The following is a 24,672-nucleotide window of genomic DNA, read 5'->3' on the forward strand; positions in this document are numbered from 1 at the left end:
TAATTTCCCTTTTACACATTGGACTAAGTGCAGCATCGACAGTTCAGACTTGTACACCTGCTCAGGTTACTTTTTAATAACATTTTAAATTAAACATAAAATAAACTTATGCTGCTTCCTTCAACCAAAAGAGTCTCCAATAAATAAAAGATATGAATGAAATAAAGTATTTTAGAATGAAATGAAGTCATTAATATAGCCTATATATAAAAATATTTATTTTAAATTACACTGACACATTTTAGTTTACTAAGCCAACAGTTTTTTGATCACATAATAAACCTAATAACATCTGGGACAGTGTAGTTTCAGAACTATTAATATTTCCCTCTGTCGATATAAGAACTTCAATGGCATTTGTTATGACTTTGGCCCGTTTAGAATTATTAAGAAAAGGCTGTCTGTTTGTTCCTAGTTACAGTGATGTTTACGTTCGCGTGGTGCCTTTTCAAGTGCTTTAATAAGTTGGACGTGTTGCCTGTGACGTACCCGATGTCCGCTGAACAACGACGGCCCACTACTCTCGTCTTGTCAACGTCTCTTTGTCCATTATTGTGGGAATGGGGAGGGAGGATGTTCATCCTATCATGCTGCAGGTTATTCTCCCACACAGACGCGTCTCCTCCTCTCCTTTTGCTCTTAGTTTGAGCGGGATCATCACTGAAAATGAAAACAAAACTTAAGAGTAAGTCTGTAAAAAGAACTCCATCCCGGTTATATGCAACTGTCCAGACCAACAGGACTCGAGGAACTAGTAATCTGCACAGTTTGCACGGTTTATGTTTGAACTTTTTTACAAGTTACTAACTAAAAGCTGTGTCCCATACCAGCAGCCGCAGCCTTCCTCCACCCTGAGGTGTGCTTCCGCTTTGCGGTCCGTGTGGGAACACAGATTAAAGCACTTTTGTTCCGCGCGTACTCGGATCAGTCCTGTACCGAAACGGTCCGGTCCGAGTACGTGTACCTTTACACCCCTATCAGTAAGTGTCAGTAAAGTTGTTGATGAATGAACAGATGATAACCTGCAGCTGTGTTGTGTCTCGTTCTCTCCATCAGACGCCTGTGAGCTGGAACTGGACACAAACACAGTGAACAGATACCTGAAACTGTCTGACAACAACAGGAAGGTGACATATGTGGAGGAGCTTCAGTCATATCCTGATCATCCAGACAGATTTGAACACTGGCCTCAGCTGCTGTGTAGGACTGGTCTGACTGGTCGCTGGTACTGGGAGGTCGAGTGGAGAGGAAAGGTTTCTGCATCAGTGAGTTACAGAGGATTCATAAGGAGAGGAGGCAGTAATGAATGTTGGTTTGGATTTAATGATCAGTCCTGGAGTCTGTACTGCTCTGATAGAGGTTACTATGTCAGGCACAATAACAGAAGAACAGACATCTCCTCCTCCTCCTCCTCCTCCTCCTCCTCTGTCTCTAACAGAGTAGCAGTGTATGTGGACTGTCCTGCTGGCTCTCTGTCCTTCTACAGAGTCTCCTCTGACACACTGATCCACCTCCACACCTTCAACACCACATTCACTGAACCTCTCTATCCTGGGTTTGTGTTCTGGTCTCCTGGTTCTTCAGTGTCTCTGTGTCGTCTGTCAGTCTGAGAAACACTGCTGACTGAAGATCAGCTGACTCTGTTCACTCTGTCCAGCTGGTCTGTTTCATGGTTGGGGGGGCGTGATAATGGGGGGGTGGTAATGGGGGTTAAATGTTCTACATTACAGAAAAACAATGGACCCCCTTCTGTAATGTCTGTATTGTTCTGATCTCACCAATAAAAAACAAGTGACAATTAAACAATTAAATTCCTCCTCCTGCTGTCTTGATATTGGCAGCAGGAGGAGGAGTCATGGCTCCAGATCTGTTACAAAGTGTAAACTTGTCTCTCAGGTGTCTTCCCACAGGCCCTGAAAACAGCAGTCATCAAGCCACTACTAGAAAAGAACAATCTAGACAATAATGAATAATTACAGGCCTATATCAAATCTTCCTCTGTTAGGTCAAATGATAGACAAAGCTGTGTTTCAGAAGTTAAATAACTTCTTGATATTGAAAGACTGTTTGGATGTCTTCCAGTCAGGTTTTGGACCAAACCGCAGCACTGAGACAGCTCTGGTTAAAGTGTTTCATGACATCCGTTTAAACACAGACAGAACCTCAGTCTAAGTTCTTCTTGGGTAACACTTTATATGAAGGTCCTTTAAATAAGCTGTTATTACCATCAAATCTGCTGTATAAGACACACTTTAAACCCTCAGGCATCAGTTTAATTTACTACCCTCTTAAGTCATTAAGGACAAAAATGTTCACTTCCAAAAATCTGCTATAAAAATAGAACAGATTAATTTTTTTTCTGCTTTTTGGGTTAAATCTTTTGATCAACTTCAGTCCTGATCAAAACGATCAAATATTGAATAATTATCAGGATTTAAACCCTTTAAATGCCAGTTTGATAACATGATGCTAATATTTTTAATGAAAAAACATATTTTCCATATAACAAATGTCTGGGGGATTTCTTTTAATCAGTCTTTGTTTTGTTAAAATCTAAGGACAGACAGAGAATTTAAATATTAATATGCTTTTATTTACTTTGTGTTTGAAGGTTAATCAGCTTTATTATTACTTATCAGGTTATCTCTGTTGTCAGCCCTTATTTAAAGTTTGTATTGAACACTGGAGAGCAGCACTGAGCAGGTCAGGAAATCAGGTAACCTTTGTGAGCCATAGATATTATTGAATAAAACAAGAAGATGAGAAAACAGATATTTCTGTCTTGAAATTTTAAAGAAAATTGTAATTTCTCATAAATATTTAGTTGTGCTTACATTTCATTCAGCATTTCCTGACCAGCTTTGCAGGTTTCACTGTAACTTGTTGTGTAACAGGGTTAATAACAAATGTTTAACAAGTGCTCGTCTGTGTATTTTAAGATGTTGTTCCTCTTAAAATGAGGCGTGAGCAGTCTTGTTTAACGAAGCGGAGAGTCTGCATGTGGTCATTCAGCCCCGTTCTGCACCTTACGGCAGTTACAGATCATGAGAAGGTAAAACAAGTCACAACATTTAAATTATTCAGAATGAAATAAGAGCTCTGGTCCTCTACTTAAATAAAGATTATGTTTAAAAAAATCAAAAAAAATTAATAAAAAGGCACATTAAGAGGCATGTTACATACAGTACAAGCTTCCTTTGTTGAAAAATGACTTTTTAAGCTCTGATCAACTATTAACATATGTTTGAATTTGGATAAGTGATAATAACACACTGTCAGAGAGAAGTATAGCTTGTTGTTGTTTGCATCATTTTAAGTCATGTTTAAATCTTTAAAGGAGGCATGTGTGACATTTAACACATAAATAAAGCAGAAATCAAGTATATCCTGTGTAAATGTGTCTCTGAGTCATGACTGTCTACAATGAGTGAAAAGCATAAGTCCCGCCTGCTGTACTGTTGTCTGAGTCATGGACAGGACGACCTTGTGTATAAAAGCTGTTTTAGTCCAGGACTAGAGAAAAGAAGAAGAACAGACTCACTGATTATTTTGATGTCACTTAAGTGTGTTTAGATCTCGGTCATTCTGTGTCAATTTATGTGCAATATGAAGCTACACGCTAACCAAAGTGTGTTAACATTTGCATGCTAACACAACAATGCAGGACACATGCAGCTCGAGCAAAGGACAATTTTGTCCATCACTTGCTTAATGGTGCGTTCTAATTCATAACTCCTCCACGTGAGTGGAGAGGGGTTGGAGGTGTGTCTCTGGAGGAGAGTGGAGGCTTCAGAAAAGCCGAGGTTGCCTGTTGCCAAACAGCAGTTTGTTTTGGTTTCATGCTGGTGCTCCAGCACACACAGCTTTGAAGGTCGCTGAACAAGCAACTTGGGTACACGCAAGCCATTGCAGGAAAGTTGATGCACCAGCAGGAGCAGCGGACGACAGATCTGAGCGGACCTCAGCTCTGATGGAAAAGAGCTCTGATTGAAAAGAGAAAACAGTAGGCAAATCAAAAGGTAGAAAAGGCCCTCTGATGAGCGCCTAAAAGAGGGTGACATGTGCTGGTAACCGCCCCTCAGCTTAGAAATAACATTGCAACATTACATTTGCACACACACACTGTTAGATAAGAAAAAACAGGGTGAAGTGCTAGTAACCTCTCCACCCCAGATAGGCCATAACAGAAGAACAAGCAACACAGGAGACGACAACAGACACCATGGAGCAGAGACGTCGGTGGCATCCCTATCGACAACCTGGTCTATGTGGCCTTCGGGGCACTGTATTTATTCTGTTCATTTTTACAATGTTGATTATGTTTCCCGTTATCTGGTTCAACATACAGACTCGTGTTTCACAGCCCGAGCAGACTACCAACTTCACTGACTTGACCCTTGATGTAAGTTTACACCTGACACCTACATCTCGCGGACCCCTCCAGGTCCACATACATAATTTTACTCAGAACGGACGTAAAAAGCGCAGCGTCACTCCTCAGCCCAAACAGGTCATAGTGACCTAAGGCACAACACCTACTTTCTGGCTATGGCTGGATACAATTAACAGAATCGCCACATTGGAGAGCACAGCAGTAATTACAAATTTTAAATAGGTCTGTCCTCAACCATGCTACTCCTGGTACGACGTTGTTGCTCATTCAGATAGACTAAACCACGTAAACCCTTGTGGTAGCCATTGGTCCATAACCAAGCAATATGTACCCTATATGTCCTGTTACACCACACAGTGTGTATCTGTCAAAATAACAATAAAAGCTGTTTCATCTGATGATGCAGGTTTCTGGTACCTGGGTATCGTTCAGACAGGAATGGACACCCATTCCAACTGAAGATAATAAAGCCTCAGCTGGCTTCAGAAATTTCTGATACCTCCTCAGTAAACACAGCTTTACCCACCGCTAGGTCCCCCAGTGTGAATGTCGTACAAGTACAAACACCAGAGAACCTTTTGAAGAAGAGATCGACTTCCCAACAGGTAACACCTGGTTACAATGGGTGACTTGTACAGTGCAGCAAACTCTGACTGTTATGTCTGCGCACAAAGGGGTCCGACCCTGACTTTCGTACCGTTTGCGCTAAATCTGAACTCTGACGCTAAAGGTACCCATTGTATGCATTGGCTGTTCACCCAAAAGGTTGCCCCTGTTACTAAGTGCAAGACGTTACATTATCTGTTTCCCCCAGATCACCGTTCTTCTTGAAACCAACAACCGATGTCACCTTTGAATGTTATCGTAGATCATTTGGCTCTGTACATGTAGGCTGTGCCACCAATAGTAAATACACCTACACGGATTACTCAGCACAACTTAATTCCCAGATTGAACCCCGAGCTGATGTTTGTTGGTGGTGCGGTGGTATAAAAACTTAGATCTGTTTTACCCCAAAACTGGGTTGGCACATGTACCATGGTCAATTTGTTGCTTCCAATTAGGCTGCTTTACTTAACAGAGAATAAAACAGCTAATAATCACAGTAATCGCAGTACCACTGATGCTTCTGTCTTCGACACCGGTTTCAACCACAGTAACATTTATATAGACGCCATGTTCCTCACGGAGTTCCTGAACAATTTAAGGCCAGAAACCAGATTGCAGCAGGTTTTGAATCCTCTCTCTTCTGGTGGGTTACCATAAACAAAAACGTAGATTGGATCAATTACCTTGCGTACAACAACGTTTCCTTAACCACACACGTGACGCGGTCAGGGCTTAGCCGAACAGTTGGATGCTGCTATGCAAATGGCCTGGCAGAATCGACACTTGACATGCTCATGGCAGAAAAAGGCGGTGTTTGTAAGCTCTTCAGTAATCAATGTTGCACATTTATTCCTAACAACACAGCACCAGACGGTTCTGTTGCTAGGGCGTTACAAGGCTTAGAGGCATTATCAATCGAATTAGCAGAAAACCATGGTGTTGAAGACTTGGCCTGGAATTTTTTTTAATTCACTGTTTGGTAAATGGAAGTCCTTCTTCACCTCAGCCTTTATTGCCAGAATCTGTTGTGTTTCAGTATTAGCGGGATGTGGCTGCTGCTTCATTACCTGCCTATGCAGGTTGTCTGAGAAGACCATTGAATCTGCCTTGACTCAGAGATTCATGCATGTTGAGACTGAGGTTTAAACCATAGACTGTAAATATTAACAGACAAAGCCTGAGTGACGTCACCCATCTGTTCCTGCAGAGGGCGCTGGAGTCCGATCGATGGCGGTCTCCATGCTGGAAATGCTGACTCAGCCTAACTTTCAGTCAACCTAACGACAGGCTGAGAGCTGGAGCTGAGGCGGGTTTTAAGCCTCCTGACAAACCGTTACACCGCAACCCGCCTGTCACTCAGGTCAGATACGCGCCTAACTTTGGATAACACGTATCGTTCATGAATGATCTTGGACATATTTTTTTAAGTAAGAGACACTCAAAAGGCAAAGGCCATCTTTGAAGACCCTCATCACCTTCTGCAGGCAGAGTTTAGTCTTCTGCCGACAGGGAGGAGGTTCACTCATGTCAGGAGGGCCAACAGATACCTGAGGTCGTTTGTCCCATCAGCGGTTGGGTTTTTAAATGAGCTGTAAGCGTTGTTGCCTGTACTTTTCTTTGTGTTCCTTATCTCACTAACATCCATCATGATGATATCCATGGTAGTCAAGTTTCTATGTGTGTATTTATGTCTTAGTGCTGTTTTTATGTGATTCCTGTATGGACCTCTGTTGCAAACCAAATTGCCCCTCGGGGACAGAAAAGATCTTCCAAATCCAAATCCAAAAAATCTCAATGGAGCCGTTTAAATATAATTCACTTCATGTTAAGGTCACCAAGTGTTTAGATTCAAAGGTAAACAAGGAGCTGAGCGTAGAATCGGAACCAGTAGAATGCTCGTCTGTTGTCTGTGAGCTCATAAGGGCTCAACAAAACATTCAGCACACTGAAGTTCCACCTGCTCAGTCCCCTGCTAACCTTTGAAGAGGTAAGTCACTTTTTCTCCTGCTGAAAGAAAAACTTTTTAATCCACCTTTTTCTGCTCACTCAAACTGTGTAATGATGAAGGAAGACATTTAATCTCCCTGAATGTTGATCTTTCAGATAAATGACTTTTTTCATCGGTTAAATCCTAAATATCTCGACTGTAAGATGTGAAGTGATCTTAGTTTAGTGTGAGCAGTTTCAAATCTGTCAAATGTTCGTTGTTTGTTGTCTGAACTTCGTGTTTACTGAAGTTTGTTGTGTTTTCGTCATGTGTGAAATCAGCTCATCAGAAGAAATACGTTTTCTCATCTCGTTCCTTAAAAAGTTTCTTTAAAACGAACTGTTGGAAACAGAGATTTCATCGTGATACAGAGATTCATGTTGTCAAGACCAAACTAACCGAGACCAAGACATACCCAAGACCAGAGTAATCCAAGACCGAGACAAGACCAAGACATTTAGGGATCGAGACTGAGTCAAGACCAAGACCAAGGCAGGACTAGACCGAGACAAGACCAAGACATTTAGGGATCAAGAAGTTTATTGATCACTGAAGATCATTTAAAAAGGACGATGGTCAATAATAACTCAAGTTCTTTTTTTAATTTAATAACAGTCTGAAAGTTCTTCTCTTGATTGACAGCTGAGGTTTCAACATTAAGACGATCTCTGCTGCTTCTGATCACACACACAATTTCTTCTCATGAATCTTAAAATAATAAACTCAAACTTTCTTCAGGGAGAAATGGAGGGTGTGTCATTTGATTACCTGCCAGATGCGGTATTTCCTGGTCTCAGTAGGACTCTGACTCTGTCTCGTTCTGACGCAGATCTGTTCTCTGTGTTGAAGGTAAGAGACACTTTTCACTGTTTTTAAGACTCTCTGTTTGATTTAATTGTCAAAAGAGCTGTAAGCTAACAGTTAGCCACCAGGTTCATTAGCTGCTCTGACTATAGTAGAAGTGCAGGGAACACAATGACTCTCAATTAGCATGCAGGCTATGCTAACAATGCTAACATGCTAACAGTACAGTTTTACACAGCAGAGGGAGGGCGTGGAGTCTGTCCTCATCAGTTAGGACTAAAAATAATCACTCCATCAGCTCAACTGGTTCCACAACTTCTCTGAAACTGGACGGTTGCCAAGCAACACAAACACTCCTCTGCAAGTCAAGTCAAGTCAAGTCAAGTCATATTTATTATAAAGCACATTTAAAAACAGCTACAGCTGACCAAAGTGCTGTACATTAAAAAAGAAAAAACAACTTGAGATCACAATGTCCACAAGAGAGAAATATATATATATGTATACATATATACATATATAAAGAAAGAATATATAAAGAAAGCAACAAAGGAACCTGAAAGAAACGGTCTATTCAGGACCAGGGGACTCAAATGCTAAAATATAAAAGTATGTCTTGAGACAGGACTTAAAAGAGTCAACAGAGGGTGCAGACCTGATGGAATGAGGGAGGCTGTTCCACAATTTAGGGGCTTTTACTGAAAAGGCCTGATCTCCCTTTAGCTTGAGCCGTGAGCGGGGAACAGCCAGGAGGCCCATGTCTGATGATCTCAGGCGCCTAGATGAGGTGTACGGCCTGAGGAGGTTGGTAATATAAAGGGGGGCCAGGCCATTTAAAACAAACAACACGATCTTAAAATCGATTCTGAATCGTATTGGGAGCCAATGAAGGAACGCTAGGACAGGACTGATATGCTCCCTCTTCTTGGTTCCAGTCAGCAGCCTTGCTGCAGCATTTTGGACCAGCAATTGCAGTAGTCAAGCCGGGATGAAATGAGCGCATGGGTTACTGTCTGTAAGTCACTGAATGAGAGGATAGGTTTTAGCTTGGAAATTGTACGGAGCTGAAAGAAACTGGATTTGACAACTGAATTTACCTACCGATCAAATGTAAAGCCTGAGTCGAAGATGAAGCCAAGGTTCCTGTCGTAGGGCCTAATGTGGCTGTATAAGTGACCTAAGCTGTTGGCGACCTGTTTGATGATGTCGGGGGGGCCAAAAAGAACAGCTTCGGTTTTTGACTCATTTAATTGTAGGAAGTTATGGGCCATCCAGTGTTGTATGCCTTCAAGGCATTGTATAAGAGAGGTGAATTCTGCTAGATTGTTTGGTTTGACCGGTAGATAAAGCTCAGTGTCATCTGCGTAGAAGTGGTATGAGAGGTTGTGCTTCTGGATAATTTGACCCAATGGGTCCTTAGAAAGGAAGGGTAGTTTTGAGATGGGTCTGTAGTTGGAAAGTGGTATGTTTTTTTTTTTAACAAGGGCTGCACTATAGCATGTTTAAATGAGGGAGGAACAGCACCAGTTGACATAGAGCTGTTTATAATGGAGAGGATAAAAGGGCCGGTAATATCAAAGGAATCTTTGAGGAGCTTGGTAGGTACTATGTCACTGGGGCAGGTGGCAGATTTCATTTTAAAAACCGTCTCTTTGAGTGAGGTTAAGGTGATAGGCTCAAAACAGTTTAACTGGGCAGAGCAGTTGAAGGGCGGGGAGGCTGAGATGTGCCTGGTAGGGGCTGAGATATTTTTTCTAATGCCAGCAACTTTTTCAGTGAAGAACTTTAAGTCTTCTACTCTACTAAGGGGAGTGTCTAGAGAGGAGGGGGGGCAGGTGAGAGAGTTTATAATATTGAATAGGACTTTAGGATTATGGTGATCTTTTGAGATGATATCTGAGAAATGTTTTGCTCTCGCTGCCTTGACTGCAGTTTGGTAGCTGATCAGCCGCTCTTTAAGGATGTCATGTGAGATTTGAAGCTTATCCTGCTTCCACTTGCGTTCAGCTTGTCTGCAGCTCCTCCTTAGGGCTCTAGTGGATTCAGTAAGCCAAGGCTGTGATTTAGGCTTTGTTTTTTTTATCTTGAGAGGAGCAATATGGTTGAGAATTGAGGAGCAGGTAGCATTAAATAATTGAATGTGATCCTCAGTGCAGAGTTCAGTAGGAATATTTTCAACGGACAGAGTATCTTGAGCAGCTAAGGAAGCAGCTGAGAATAAACTGGCAGTGGAAGAGTTAATGTAACGAGAGTAACGCATGGGGAGGAGACCATTTGATGACAGGTCAGAGAGAAACACATTAAAAATAATGGCACTGTGATCTGAAAGACAAGGGTCCATTATTTCCAAATTGTTAACAGGAAGACCACAAGACAAGACCAAGTCCAAAGTGTGGCCATGTTTATGAGTGGGACCTGAGACATGCTGTGCAAAATTAAATGATTCAATCAGGTTTAAAAATTCACCAACAAGTGGTTTTGACGGACAACATACATGGATATTAAAATCACCCAGTATTAAAATTATTTCAAATGATGGCACAATTTGCGATAAGAGGTCTGCAAACTCAGTGATAAAATGTTTATCTGATTTCGGAGGACGATATATTATGATGATAAGAGGGTTTGCATTACTGACATGCGTTAGTGGCGTCCATGGCAGAGAGCGGAGGTTACTAGAGTTTACACCGCTGCAACGTTCAGTGGCAGATCAGGATTTTGAGCCTCTGTGATATCGGAAAGACATTTTTACTGGAATATTGAAAGTGCTAGAAGCCTCGAAAGGTCCAAGTCCTGTAGTTGAATGAATTTTCGACGTGGAGCTCTGCAGAAGGGTACTGCACTGTGGGTGCAGCAGAGATCAGCACAGACCTTATTATGCAGCTCTATAAGTAGAATTACAGCAGTGAAATCAGAGTGTGTGATTCTAGTAGATAGATTTATATTGTGACATTGACGATCGCCGCGACTCTGCTTCTTGATCAAAGTTGAAAATGTTTAAACTTTTATGTGCACCCAAAAACTGCTAGAAAAATGCAGCAAAGAAGAGCGCCCAGCAATCGCGCTGGACCATAGGATAACCATGGTTTTGCTGGTGCTGCTTTCCCTTTTTGAAGGTGAACCAGGCAGATGTGATGTGTGTAGACTGACAGTGAGGTGGTGATAGTGATGATGATGATGATGATGATGATGATGATGATGATGATGAACCAGGTAGATGTGATGTTTGTAGACTGACAGTGAGGTGGTGGTGATGATGATGATGATGATGATGATGATGATGAACCAGCTAGATGTGATGTTTGTAGACTGACAGTGAGGTGGTGATGATGATGATGATGATGAACCAGCTAGATGTGATGTGTGTAGACTGACAGTGAGGTGATGGTGATGATGATGAAGGTGAATTAGCAGCTTCTTCTCTTTGTTTCCTCAACAGCTGAAGATCTTTGACTGGATGTGACTTCAGCAGCTGAACTCCATCAGTGTTGTTGTAGTGACAGAGTGCAGCTCTCCCAGCAGGGGGCGCTCTGCTATGGATCAGTGTGAGGACACAGTGGAGGGAGTCCCTCCCTCTGAAACCTCTCTGTGTGAGGAACATGAAGCTCTGAGGTGAGGATCTCTAACTGTCCATGACTCTTCTCCATGTCACAGCTCAACACTCACATCACTCCACCTTCATCATCATCATCATCATCATCATCATCATCATCGTCATCATCATCATCATCATCATCATCATCATCATCACTGTCTCATCTGCTGCTCACAGTAACTAATAATGTTGTTTTTTGTATCAGGATGCAGGAACAGAGACCAGACTCTCCTGGACCCAGCTGTGTGTCCATGAAGAGTGATTGGTCTATAGGTCGCTTTATTGACTTTAAAGATAGACGTCCTGCTGATGGAAGGTAAGAATTAAAAATCAAGTTAATGTTATGTCTCTGTTGTTTAATGACTCATATCTTGGCTCAGAGTTCATCATCATCATTATCATCATCATCATCATTTTCTCATCTGCTGCTCACAGTAACTGATAATGTTTGTTTTTTTAAATCAGGATGCAGAAACAGAGACCAGACACTCCTGGACCCAGCTGTGTGTCCATAAAGAGTAATCTGTCTATGGGTCGCCCTGTGAACTTTAAAGCTGGACATCCTGCTGATGGAAGGTGAGATCTGAAATTGACAAAAAGCTCTGTTCTGCTTTTCTGTGGGCTCACTCTTTCATCCTCAGCCATTTACATCACTCTCAGTCTTCAGTCCATGTTCACCTCTCCCAGGACTCGTACGTTTCTCCTGTTTCTCCTACTTCTCCACCAGAGGTCTTCAGAATTCACCTCCTTTTCTTCTATGTTTCAATAGCCCAGACCTTCCCTTCTACTCTACTCACCTGTCTTCATTTTCCTCATCAGCTTCATTTAGTTTTCTTACCACTTCATGATCATTGTGTGCTTTGGTTCTATCTTGTGTTTTTTCTTTTGAAGTGTTTGTATTTGAACCCTGACCTTCCTGAAGACTGTAAAATGTGGAAAATAATCATTTTATTGCAGCTGTGAGTCCAATTTTTTTCTGCATTTGGGTCTTTCCCTGCGCCCTATTTCCCCGACCCTGTCAGAACTTAACCTGCCTGACACAGAACCAGCCGACAGTGTGATGGACTTCATGACTTCAAAGCAAAAACAGCCCTACTAGAAAGAAGCTAAATATTCTTAGACAAAGTCAAAATAATAGGCCAAACCTTAAAAAGAGACAAATCTGAGGAAAGATTTATTTCTGGGCTTTTTGTTCCGTTATTTAGAGACGGGACAGTAGATAGAGTCAGAAATAAAGGAGAGAGAGAATAGGGAATGACATGCAGGAAAGGAGCCACAGGTCGGATTTGAACCTGAGCCACCCGCTTGGAGGGCTACAGTCTCCCTGCATGGGACACGCACACTTACCACTAGGCCACCAGCACCCCAATTAAAGCATTTTTAATGAATGAACATTTTTGTTTTTCCCTCAGGTAGAATGAAAGTCCTCTCCTTCCTCACTCCCAATGATGACCAAAACAAACAGATATACTGTCCACAATATCAGATTTCATTCACTGAGAGTCTGCTTCTGCACGTCCATTTTAAAGCATGCACCATCAAGGATGGGAGCCACAGTTTAAAAACTGTGATTAGAGGATTATGGTCCGCGAGGTGGATGTTGGATGTCCTGACTTCGTCCACAGCCCAGATCCTGAACCTCATGAGGTTCTGCTGGTGAGATGTTGGGCATTGAAAGATTCAGGTCAAGTTCACTAACCTACCTTGTCCATACATCCTGCTGATCCAGCTGACCATTGTACTGATATCTGACTACACTTTCTCCTGGAGTGAATGGTACCTGAGTCTAGCTGAGGCACGTTTAATACATCAGGGATGATGTCATGGTGGTATACTGAACATTTGGTCCAGTGATCTTGGCTGGACACTGGTGAGCAGATGTATCATGAAGACTGCAGACAAAGATCTTCAAAGCTCTTGAGTGTTTTTTACAAACCTTGTAGGATCCATATACTGGACTTACTCACAATATAAAAACTACTGTGATGGTGCAAGCAGCACTTATTCCCATCTGAAGTGGTGTCAGTCTGAAGACTTTGTCCCAGAAGTGAGTTCCAGGTTGAGGTTCCTGAAGTTGTTATGGACAAGTCCTTGATCTGGATCTGTTCCGTATCCTAATAGTAGTTGCTGCTCGGTCTCTAAATGTACTATGGGAGGTAGAGCCTTCAGTTAGCAGGCCTGCTCGTAGTACCTACAGTCTCTAAGGGCACTTTCACACTGGCCATCTGCACCGTGCCCAAGCACGCTTCAACGCTAAAGACCAGTTCGTTAAAGTCCAGTTCGTTTGGCAAGTGTGACCGCTCCGTATCGTGCTCAGGCACGGTACACTTCCTTGGCTTTGGCACACTTTGGAGAGGTGTGCTTCGATACGGTACACTTCATGCACGAGCACAAGCACGCGGGTACACAGCGCTGACAGCCTTCATTATGGAGAAATCCAGAGTAACATGGCTGTATCTGACTAACATGACACAATATAAGTCACAAAGTAGCTGTCATGTTCTCTGTGTTGTTCTCCGATGTCTGGGCACGGACTCGGCCACGCGTCTGTTTTATTTTTTTATTTATTTATTGCTGTGTCTGATTAAAATGGCTTAAAAATAGCAGCAAAGTCAGTAAAATAGCTGTCATGCTCTCTGTGTTGTTCTCCGATGTGCAGACGCGGACTCGACTGCGCGTCTCTTTTTCTCTCTCTCTGTCTGTAAACTGAGCACGCTTCGCAATAACAAAAAGCGTGCGTGTGTTGTATTACGACGTTATGTACAAGAGGTAATCGTGCTAGTCCTGGCCAGTGTGACCGCGGCCCATGCCGGCCAGCGTGGATATGGCGCTGCGGGGGGCCAATCGTGCTTGAGTATAGCACAGTACAGATGGCCATTGTGACCGCGCCCTAAATGTACTATGGGAGGTAGAGCCTTCAGTTATCAGGCCTGCTCGTACCTACAGTCTCTAAATGTACTATGGGAGGTAGAGCCTTCAGTTATCAGGCCTGCTCGTACCTACAGTCTCTAAATGTACTATGGGAGGTAGAGCCTTCAGTTATCAGGCCTGCTCGTACCTACAGTCTCTAAATGTACTATGGGACAGGGGTGCAAACTCATCAGGGATGAAAAAGGTGACGTGAATCCAAACCCCAGAGGGGGTCCGGGAAGATTTTTTTTTTTTTTTTAAATATCAGCTTTAAAATGTGAATTTACAGACAATTTTAGCCTTCAGACCTACTGAAGAAGCAGTGCAAACAATAAGAAAAACACAATTGCTTGTCGATATCTATGTTCTCTTCTAACTTTCTGATAAAGTTTCAGTGAAACATGAAAAACCTGTGCACCCAACCTTCAGTCCCTTTTTATAAATGGGATGAATTTGCAGAACAGGGCTTACCATGTTCTACTAAGGGGTGATGTGAAGGGCAGTCACTATGCAGATAGCTCTCAGAGCAGAGTCTGAGAGAGCATCATAATACAGTATGACAATATCTTTGCATATCTTCTATCATAAAATATGAAACATATATTAACCTGATGTTTTGCTCCTGCTGGTTTTCATTAAGTTTATATTCCCTCTCTTATTACATGTGTTGACCAGCTGTCACTTTAATGTTGCCTGAGATAATAATGAACCAGAAAGCTGTATGAAGTTACCTTCAAGCAAGCACACATTTCTCTCAACATCTTTACCTCTGTCTACCAAACAGTAAACATGATCAGACAGCATGTTTAACAGAAAGGCTGGCTTGCTAGCCAGACTTCGAATCTTTCCACAGTGTTTTCACGGGAAAATAACGTTATGTAAATTAGCCATGTGTTGCACATTGCGACATCAAGTTTCATGCTTCTTGCGGTCGGCGCGGCGATATTGTGCAATCGCGGTCGGCGCGAGAATGGTCCACGGAGGGTCTGAGCGCCCAGCCGCGCACCTCTAAGATTTTTGTAACAACGCGGACGGGTACGTTTGCAATGATTGGCTGCAGGGCCCGGAAGTACTTTCTTCAGGTCATGTTGAGCAATCAGACCGCTCTGACCGCAATCAGTATGAAACCACTTGACGTTTGCGGGCCCGTGCTCGCCGGCCGCAAGAAGCATGACCCCTCCCTCCCTCCAAATATTTTTATTGCAGATCTAAATGAATCACCTATTTGGGATCCAAAACGGCGAATTTCGCCGAAAGGTGACGAGTTTGCACCCCTGATGGGAGGTAAAGCCTTCAGTTATCGGGCTCCTCTCCTCTGGAATCGTCTTCCAGCTGGGGTCCGGGGGGTAGACACACTCTGTATTTTTAAGAATAGACTTAAAACTTTCATTTTTGATAAATCTTAAAGTTAGGGCTGGCACAGGTGTAGACCAGCTTCTAGTTATGCTGCTATAGGCTTAGATTACTGGGGGAACTGGCACCTTGAGCTCCTCTCTCTCTCTCTCTCTGTGAGATCATATTACTGCATGTCTCTATCTGTAAATCTCAGTTACTAACCATAGCATCTTTCTTAAGATTTACTTTATTGATGTGTGATCTGTTTATCATGCAACACACACATAGGCTGAAATATACACACATGCACAAACAGGATCCTATGGACATGCACTAATGGAGGTAAGAATTAAAAATGAAGTACATGTTCTGACTATGTTGTTCAAAGAATCATAACTTGGCTCAGAGTTTCATTATATATATCCCGTTGTTTTCTTGTGTAATATGTCCTGTCACAGAGATCAACAGGAGAGCTCCAACGTTCACAGAGATCAACCAGACCAGCAGAATCCAACAGACCTGGACTCCATCTTTATGGTGTGTTCAACACACTGTTAATTAATACACTACCATTACAATAATTTAATTCTAAGTTATTGTTCTGTTTAGACCAGCTGACCTTCAGACTGACAGATGAAACACATGTTGAGTTCTACCAGTTTGTATTAAATATCCAGTGTCTCCTTCTGTTCCAGCTGCTGGAGGAGAACATTGTCACCTTTGTGAAGAATGAGCTGAAGAGAGTCCAGAGGGTTCTGAGTCCAGATTACCCAGAATGCTTAGAGAGTCAGCGTGAGGATGAAGAGCAGGGGAGAAGCTGTAAAGAGGCATTTTTGAAGATCACTCTCCACTTCCTGAGGAGAATGAAGCAGGAGGAGCTGGCTGACTGTCTGCAGAGCAGTGAGAACATTTTAACAGATTTAGTATTTTAGAAAAAGGACAAAGAGGTTTAAAGTTCCAAACTCAGATAGTCATGTGATCTATATCAGGATCTGTTCATTGATTTCAGTTCTTTCTTTTTTCAGGAACAGTCGCTGCAGATTGCCGTCGTAAACTCAAATCTAACCTGAAGGAGAAGTTCCAGTGTGTGTTTGAGGGGATTGCTAAAGCAGGAAACCCAACCCTTCTGAACCAGATCTACACAGAGCTCTACATCACAGAGGGAGGGACTGGAGAGGTCAATGATGAACACGAGGTCAGACAGATTGAAACAGCATCCAGGAAACCAGACAGACCAGAAACAACCATCAGACAAGAAGACATCTTTAAAGTCTCACCTGGAAGAGATGAACCAATCAGAAGAGTGATGACAAAGGGAGTGGCTGGCATCGGGAAAACAGTCTTAACACAGAAGTTCACTCTGGACTGGGCTGAAGACAAAGCCAACCAGAACATACACTTCACATTTCCATTCACTTTCAGAGAGCTGAATGTGCTGAAGAACAAAAAGTTCAGCTTGGTGGAGCTTGTTCATCACTTCTTTCCTGAAACCAAAGAAGCAGGAATCTGCAGGTTTGAAGAGTTCCAGGTTGTGTTCATCTTTGACGGTCTGGATGAGTGTCGACTTCCTCTGGACTTTAAAAACAACGAGACCCTGACTGATGTCACAGAGTCCACCTCAATGGATGTGCTGCTGACTAACCTCATCAGGGGGAAACTGCTTCCCTCTGCTTGCCTCTGGATAACAACACGACCTGCAGCAGCCAATCAGATCCCTCCTGAGTGTGTTGACATGGTGACAGAGGTCAGAGGGTTCACTGACCCACAGAAGGAGGAGTACTTCAGGAAGAGGTTCAGAGATGAGGAGCAGGCCAGCAGAATCATCTCCCACATCAAGACATCCAGAAGCCTCCACATCATGTGCCACATCCCAGTCTTCTGCTGGATCACTGCTACAGTTCTGGAGGATGTGCTGAAGACCAGAGAGGGAGGAGAGCTGCCCAAGACCCTGACTGAGATGTACATCCACTTCCTGGTGGTTCAGTCCAAACTGAAGAACATCAAGTATGATGGAGGAGCTGAGACAGATCCACACTGGAATAAAAAGAGCAGGAAGATGATTGAGTCTCTGGGAAAACTGGCTTTTGAGCAGCTGCAGAAAGGAAACCTGATCTTCTATGACTCAGACCTGACAGAGTGTGGCATTGATATCAGAGCAGCCTCAGTGTACTCAGGAGTGTTCACACAGATCTTTAAAGAGGAGAGAGGACTGTACCAGGACAAGGTGTTCTGCTTCCTCCATCTGAGTGTTCAGGAGTTTCTGGCTGCTCTTCATGTCCATCTGACCTTCATCAACTCTGGAGTCAATCTGATGTCAGAAGATCAAACAACATCCAGGTGGTCTAAATTATTCAGAGAAAAACCTGACCCAACACCTTTATATCTGAGTGCTGTGGACCAGACCTTACAGAGTCCTAATGGACACTTGGACTTGTTCCTCCGCTTCCTCCTCGGTCTTTCTTTAGAGACCAATCAGAATCTCATACGAGGTCTGCTGACACACACAGAAAGTGGCTCAAAGACCAATCAGAAAACAGTCAAGTACATCAAGAAGAAGATCAGTGAGGATCTGTCTGCAGAGAAAAGCATCAATCTGTTCCACTGTCTGAATGAACTGAATGATCGTTCTCTAGTGGAGGAGATCCAACAGTCCCTGAGATCAGGACGTCTCTCTACAGATAAACTGTCTCCTGCTCAGTGGTCAGCTCTGGTCTTCATCTTACTGTCATCTGAAAAAGATCTGGACGTGTTTGACCTGAAGAAATACTCTGCTTCAGAGGAGGCTCTTCTGAGGCTGCTGCCTGTGATCAAAGCTTCAAACAAAGCTCTGTACGTGCTCACATAACTATCCAGGTTAACTGTAGTTCTCTTCATTCAGAAATAACAACTATAGTTTGTAATTGATTTGTGTTCTTCTGAATCCTCTTCAGGCTGAGTGGTTGTAACCTCTCAGAGAGAAGCTGTGAAGCTCTGTCCTCAGTCCTCAGCTCCCAGTCCTCTAGTCTGAGAGAGCTGGACCTGAGCAACAACAACCTGCAGGATTCAGGAGTGAAGCTGCTGTCTACTGGTTTAAAGAGTCCACTCTGTAGACTGGACACTCTCAGGTTAGTGTGCTGCTGATCCAGATTATTCCTCTAACATAATGTTTTCCTGTTGAATCATTTATTAAATGGACCTGTATGTTTCCACATTAAAGCTGTAAAGCTCTGAGCTCGTTCTATAGCTCTCAGTCTTTTAGTCTGAGGAAGCTGGACTGGAATAAAGAAAGTTAAATATGAAGTTCTTTCCCCACCAACAAACAAACCATGGATAATGTTTGGAACATAAAGAACTAAAGAATCTTTTTTTCAGATGAAACAGTTCAGAACTGTTTCTACATCACTGCTGATGTCAAAGCAGTCTGTGTGTTTATCTCATGATCTGTCTTACCTTCACTATTTGTCACCAGAGTAAATATTGATTAGTATCAGATTATGAAGTCTATTCTGTTCAGCTGCATGGTTATGACAGGATGTTACTGATAAAACAGTGAAGAATGGACCAATGGATGTTAACCATATTGTGTGTGTGTGTGTGTGTGTGTGTGTGTGTGTGTGTGTGTGTGTGTGTGTGTGTGTGTAGTCTGTCAGGTTGTCTGATCACAGAAGAAGGTTGTGCGTCTCTGGCCTCAGCTCTAAGCTCCTCCCCCCTGCGAGATCTGGACCTGAGCTACAACCATCCAGGAGAACGAGGAGAGAAGCTGCTGTCTGCTCGACTGGAGGATCCACACTGCAGACTGGAGACACTGAGGTACAGACAGACAGACACACAGAAGCTGTCTCACTGTTTCTGAATGATGAACTCTGCTTCTTGTCTGATGCTGGATTTAAATGAAGATGTATGAAATAGATTCTGACCTGGTTTCTTCCTCCAGGTTGGACCATAGTGGACTGCACAGACTGAAGCCTGGTCTGAGGAAGTGTGAGTGTGTTTTCATTTCTCTTCATCAGAACACAGCAGCACATGTTGGAGTGGAGAAGAGTAAATGCTCTTGAACAATCAGACAGAGACTATGGCTTGTGAATCAAGGATCTGTTTATTTCTCTCGGAGAAGTTAATAACAATAAATTAGATTTATATAGCGCCTTTCATGAAACCCAAGGATGCTTTACAAAGTGTGTGTGTGTGTGTGTGTGGGGGGGGGGGGGGGGGGGGGGCGTAATGGGAGACAACAAGAGAGGAATAGAAAAACACAAACAGAGAAGAGAAAGGATAAAAACACTAGACAAACAAATGAAGGAGAAAGGGAGTGGGTGATCAGCTGAGGGGAGTGTTAGATGAGGCTGAATGCTTTGCTGAACAGATGGTGTTTGAGGAGGTTTTAAAAAATGACCAGGGGTCTCATTTATAAAAGAGTGTGTAAAATTCATACATAAAAATGTACGTGCGCCAAAAACCCGGAAATGGCGTGCGCACAAAATGATTCAGATTTATAAAACCGTTTGTACGCACACCTGCACGCAATGTTCCCTTCATAAATCACGATCCACCTGGAAATGTGCGCACGTAGATTAGTCCCATGTTCCGCCCTCTACATGCCCACATTCAACCATAAACGGTCAATGCAAAGCAGCTCGTGAATGAAAATGCATACAAACGAGGGGGCAGATCAAAGGTTTCCAGCGCTGGATCGCGAAAACGGAAGTTTAGACGAAGAAACGAAACTTTCTGACCCAGAAACAAAGGAACTTGTGAATGAAGTGAAGGATAAAATGGACATATCGGTAGTTTGCTGCAGCAGGAGGATCACAAACTGAAGAAAATTCAGAGAATGACACCACGTTGCTGCTGCATTCATGCTGTCCTATGTGCCAAAACATCCACCGTTCATCATTACGCACGAGTATATCTGCAATGTTTACATGTTTACAGGACCCACACTGATTTCTTCATATAGTGGCAGAGAGGACATGTCAGTCAGCTTTCTCCCTCACTCTATCATATTATTAATCAAAGGTTTGATCAACGAACAAAAACTTTTAATTGTTGGCAACATATTTTTGTGGGCATCTCCGTCTGCACTGTGACTAATTATGATCAAATATATGGCTTAATGATCGTGTCAGAGATGCCCCGACTTAATGTCCACACTTGAATTATTTACAGAATAAATACATGCAGCTGATGAAGATGTGCTGAGTATGGAGGAGGTGAAATGTGTGAAGCCATCGCCATGTCTCTGTGCACTCTTTATTAAAACTAAAAATCACAATTGATGATAAATGCAAGATATTGAAATATATTAATGAAAACTGGAGGCTCTATGGTCTTTGTGTTAGTCTAATAATTCTGGTGTGCTCGTGTGATTTGTTGTGATGATGGTGCCGGTCAGACACTACAGTGGGGATAGCATGGTCAGTGTAAACAAACTTGCATCGGGCAGCCCTATGCACGTAGTGAGGACGGCGCAGGAGTCCGAAAGATTTAATGGAAGCAAGGTTGTCCGGAGAGAAGTGACAGGCGAGATTCCGGAGTTGCAGAGCGGAGTATGTTAGTAGTACCATGTCCGCAGCAGGGAGAGCAGCTGCTAGCCGCAGGCTGAAAGCCGCAAGCTACCGGGCGCCAGCCGGGGTCAGGAAAACCGCAGGAATGAGAGCCAACCCAGGATAAAGAAAGGACCAATTTTGTGGCAGACGGGGGACCCGTCTGGACACAATCTGAGCAGGAGAGCAGCAGCCGGCAGTCTGGTTGTCAGGCAGGCCTCTTCGCCGCCAGTAGCCGAGCCAGAGTAGGGGGGAAGCGGCAGCCAACAGGTGGTGGGCCGCAGGGCGACGGGTCCAAGCCAGGTAGGGAGCCGACGTGGCCGACGAAGAAGGACGGTCCACCAATAAGGCAGGCGAGGGTCCAGTGATCACAGACTGGTGAGGATATCCTGATAGCTGTGCGAGAAGCTAACAGCTGATCGGCGGCTAGCGCTAACAGCTGATCGTCATAGATGGTGAGTAGCTGTCAGTTTACACAAACTGAAAGCAGCAGCAAAGTCGATCTGTTTGCAGACTGTTAGTAGAGGATAAGTAGGAGGGAGAAGCATAGATAGCACAAAAGAAACATGATTTTTGTCACGGATCGTGAAGCGGCGACATACACGGCAGCGTCCTCGCTCAACCGGAACTTTTATAACATCCCAATCATCCTTTTATGGGCAATTACAACATGTGTGCTATATGAAGACCATTTCCTAGAAGTTTCCTGGACAGACAACTGGTCTCTTAACAGGAAAGTGTGTGTGTGTGTGTGTGTGTGTGTGTGTGTGTGTGTGTGTGTGTCAGAACATGATCTTATGACTTGGCTAAATTCAGAGGTTAGATAACTATTGGTTTGTGCCTGCTGCTGTCCAGATTGTGTTTCTGTTATGATTAAACCTTTCAAACTACAACAGGATGGAAGTAACACAAAGTGATGATAAAAGTGAGGGTGATGGAAACTCATGAGAGTTTAAATATTAAATCAAAAATGTAAACCGAAATAAAAGTGATAATCCAGTGAATAGAAAATCACCATTCATCACATCCAACAGAAATGTATATTTTACAACATGCAGTTTTTGTGACATTTCACATTTTGATGTCGGCTGCTGGCCGGCTGCTCGTAGTCGAGCTCGTGGAGCTCATCAACTTTAAAAACAGCAGAAATCATTTTTGATTTGACGTTCATTTTCATAAACATGTAAATATGCAGAGTCTCCAACATCAAGTTCTCTCCTCAAAAACATCCAGACGTGAATTCAGTGATGAAATAGTAACAGAATATCTTTAGAGACATAAGCTAGCTCTCCTCCTCGTCTTCTGGCTGTGCAGACAGTAAGGCACACAGTAAAGTCCACGATCACCATAGCACAGGCCAGCAGGAACATCCAACAACAATACACAAGTCAGCTGCAGGCCGGCAGAGACAGGCTAGTAAGAAAGCTAGTACCTGCAGCGGCCATGTATGTTGTAGAGCCTAGATTGATGGAAAAGAAATGGTCTCCATGACTTCAGAAACACAGTTTAAAACTAGTTAGACAGGACAAAGGGACGTGGCACACTCCTGCTGCCATCACATTGTGTGTGACAGTGAAAGTGGAAATGAGGCTCCTGTTTGTGCTGAATGTGACCTCTGAGGACAGAACAGTTGGAGACAGCAGATGGTTCATAGATTCTTTGTGCTGCACTTTGATTAGTCAGACTTTATTCACTGCATGTGTTTGTTGATTTGGATCTCCATTCATCCTGGCTGCCATGGTAACTCCATTTGAACTTGATTAGAAGTGGATTATTACATTTCAGTGCTGTCAAACATCATTCAGTGCTGAATATGAACTGTAAGTTTGATTGACTCTCAGTAAGTAGGGGTGTAACGGTACACAAACATTTCAGTTTTGAAGCTTTGGTTTGGTACATTTTCACTACAGTAACGTTTTTTTTTCTTTATTAGGAACATTTATAATTTCCCTTTTACACATTGGACTAAGTGCAGCATCGACAGTTCAGATTGTACACCTGCTCAGGTTACTTTTTAATAACATTTTAAATTAAACATAAAATAAACTTATGCTGCTTCCTTCAACCAAAAGAGTCTCCAATAAATAAAAGATATGAATGAAATAAAGTATTTTAGAATGAAATTAAGTAATTAATATAGCCTATATATAAAAGTATTTATTTTAAATTACACTGACACCTTTTAGTTTACTAAGCCAACAGTTTTTTGAATGCCCTTTGAGCACATAATAAACCTAATCACATCTGGGACAGTGTAGTTTCAGAACTATTAATATTTCCCTCTGTCGATATAAGAACTTCAATGGCATTTTTTATGGCTTTGGCCCGTTTAGAATTATTAGTAAAAGGCTGTCTGTTTGTTCCTAGTTACAGTCATGTTTACGTTCGCGTGGTGCCTTTTCAAGTGCTTTAATAAGTTGGACGTGTTGCCTGTGACGTACCCGATGTCCGCTGAACAACGACGGCACACTACTCTCGTCTTGTCAACGTCTCTTTGTCCATTATTGTGGGAATGGGGAGGGAGGTGTTCATTCTTTCATGCTGCAGGTTATTCTCCCACACAGACGCGTCTCCTCCTCACCTTTTGCTCTTAGTTTGAGCGGGATCATCACTGAAAATGAAAACAAAACTTAAGAGTAAGTCCGTAAAAAGAACTCCATCCCGGTTATATGCAACTGTCCAGACCAACAGGACTCGAGGAACTAGTAATCTGCACAGTTTGCACGGTTTATGTTTGAACTTTTTTACAAGTTACTAACTAAAAGCTGTGTCCCATATCAGCGGCCGCAGCCTTCCTCCACCCTGAGGTGTGCTTCCGCTTTGCGGTCCGTGTGGGAACACAGATTAAAGCACTTTTGTTCCGCGCGTACTCGGATCAGTCCTGTACCGAAACGGTCCGGTCCGGTCCGGTCCGGTCCGAGTACGTGTACCTTTACACCCCTATCAGTAAGTGTCAGTAAAGTTGTTGATGAATGAACAGATGATAACCTGCAGCTGTGTTGTGTCTCGTTCTCTCCATCAGACGCCTGTGAGCTGGAACTGGACACAAACACAGTGAACAGAACCCTCAAACTGTCTGACAACAACAGGAAGGTGACACGTGTGGAGAAGCTTCAGTCATATCCTGATCATCCAGACAGATTTGAACACTGGTGTTCTCAGCTGCTGTGTAGGACTGGTCTGACTGGTCGCTGGTACTGGGAGGTCGAGTGGAGAGGAGAGGTTGATGTATCAGTGAGTTACAGAGGAATCAGAAGGAGAGGAGACATGAATAAATGTTTGTTTGGATTTAATGATCAGTCCTGGAGTCTGAGCTGCTCTGATAGAGGTTACTCTGTCAGGCACAATAACAGAGTAACAGAGATCTCCTCCTCCTCTTCCTCCTCCTCCTCCTCCTCCTCCTCTGTCTCTAACAGAGTAGCAGTGTATGTGGACTGTCCTGCTGGCTCTCTGTCCTTCTACAGAGTCTCCTCTGACACACTGATCCACCTCCACACCTTCAACACCACCTTCACTG

At 43.1% G+C, this 24,672-nt stretch overlaps 1 protein-coding gene and 1 long non-coding RNA gene across 2 annotated transcripts in view; one reads left to right on the top strand and one right to left on the bottom strand.

Moving 5' to 3' along the window:
- LOC132974945 (uncharacterized) lies at positions 1-23,508 on the bottom strand. Its single transcript, XR_009673159.1, has 2 exons — positions 23,192-23,508; positions 1-111 (listed from the first exon to the last, which is right to left on the bottom strand). It is a non-coding gene; the product is annotated as an uncharacterized LOC132974945 (long non-coding RNA).
- LOC132974897 (NACHT, LRR and PYD domains-containing protein 3-like) overlaps positions 1-24,672 on the top strand; it is a 147,459-nt gene that overhangs the window by 70,802 nt on the left and 51,985 nt on the right. The window contains exons 8-9 of the mRNA XM_061039209.1: positions 11,594-11,704; positions 11,854-11,964. Of these exons, the coding sequence (XP_060895192.1) occupies positions 11,594-11,704; positions 11,854-11,964 (222 nt within the window). The remainder of the gene's footprint in view (positions 1-11,593; positions 11,705-11,853; positions 11,965-24,672) is intronic.

The sequence above is a fragment of the Labrus mixtus genome, chromosome 5 (genome assembly GCF_963584025.1).
Source record: "Labrus mixtus chromosome 5, fLabMix1.1, whole genome shotgun sequence".
NCBI classification, from domain to species: Eukaryota; Metazoa; Chordata; class Actinopteri; order Labriformes; family Labridae; genus Labrus; species Labrus mixtus.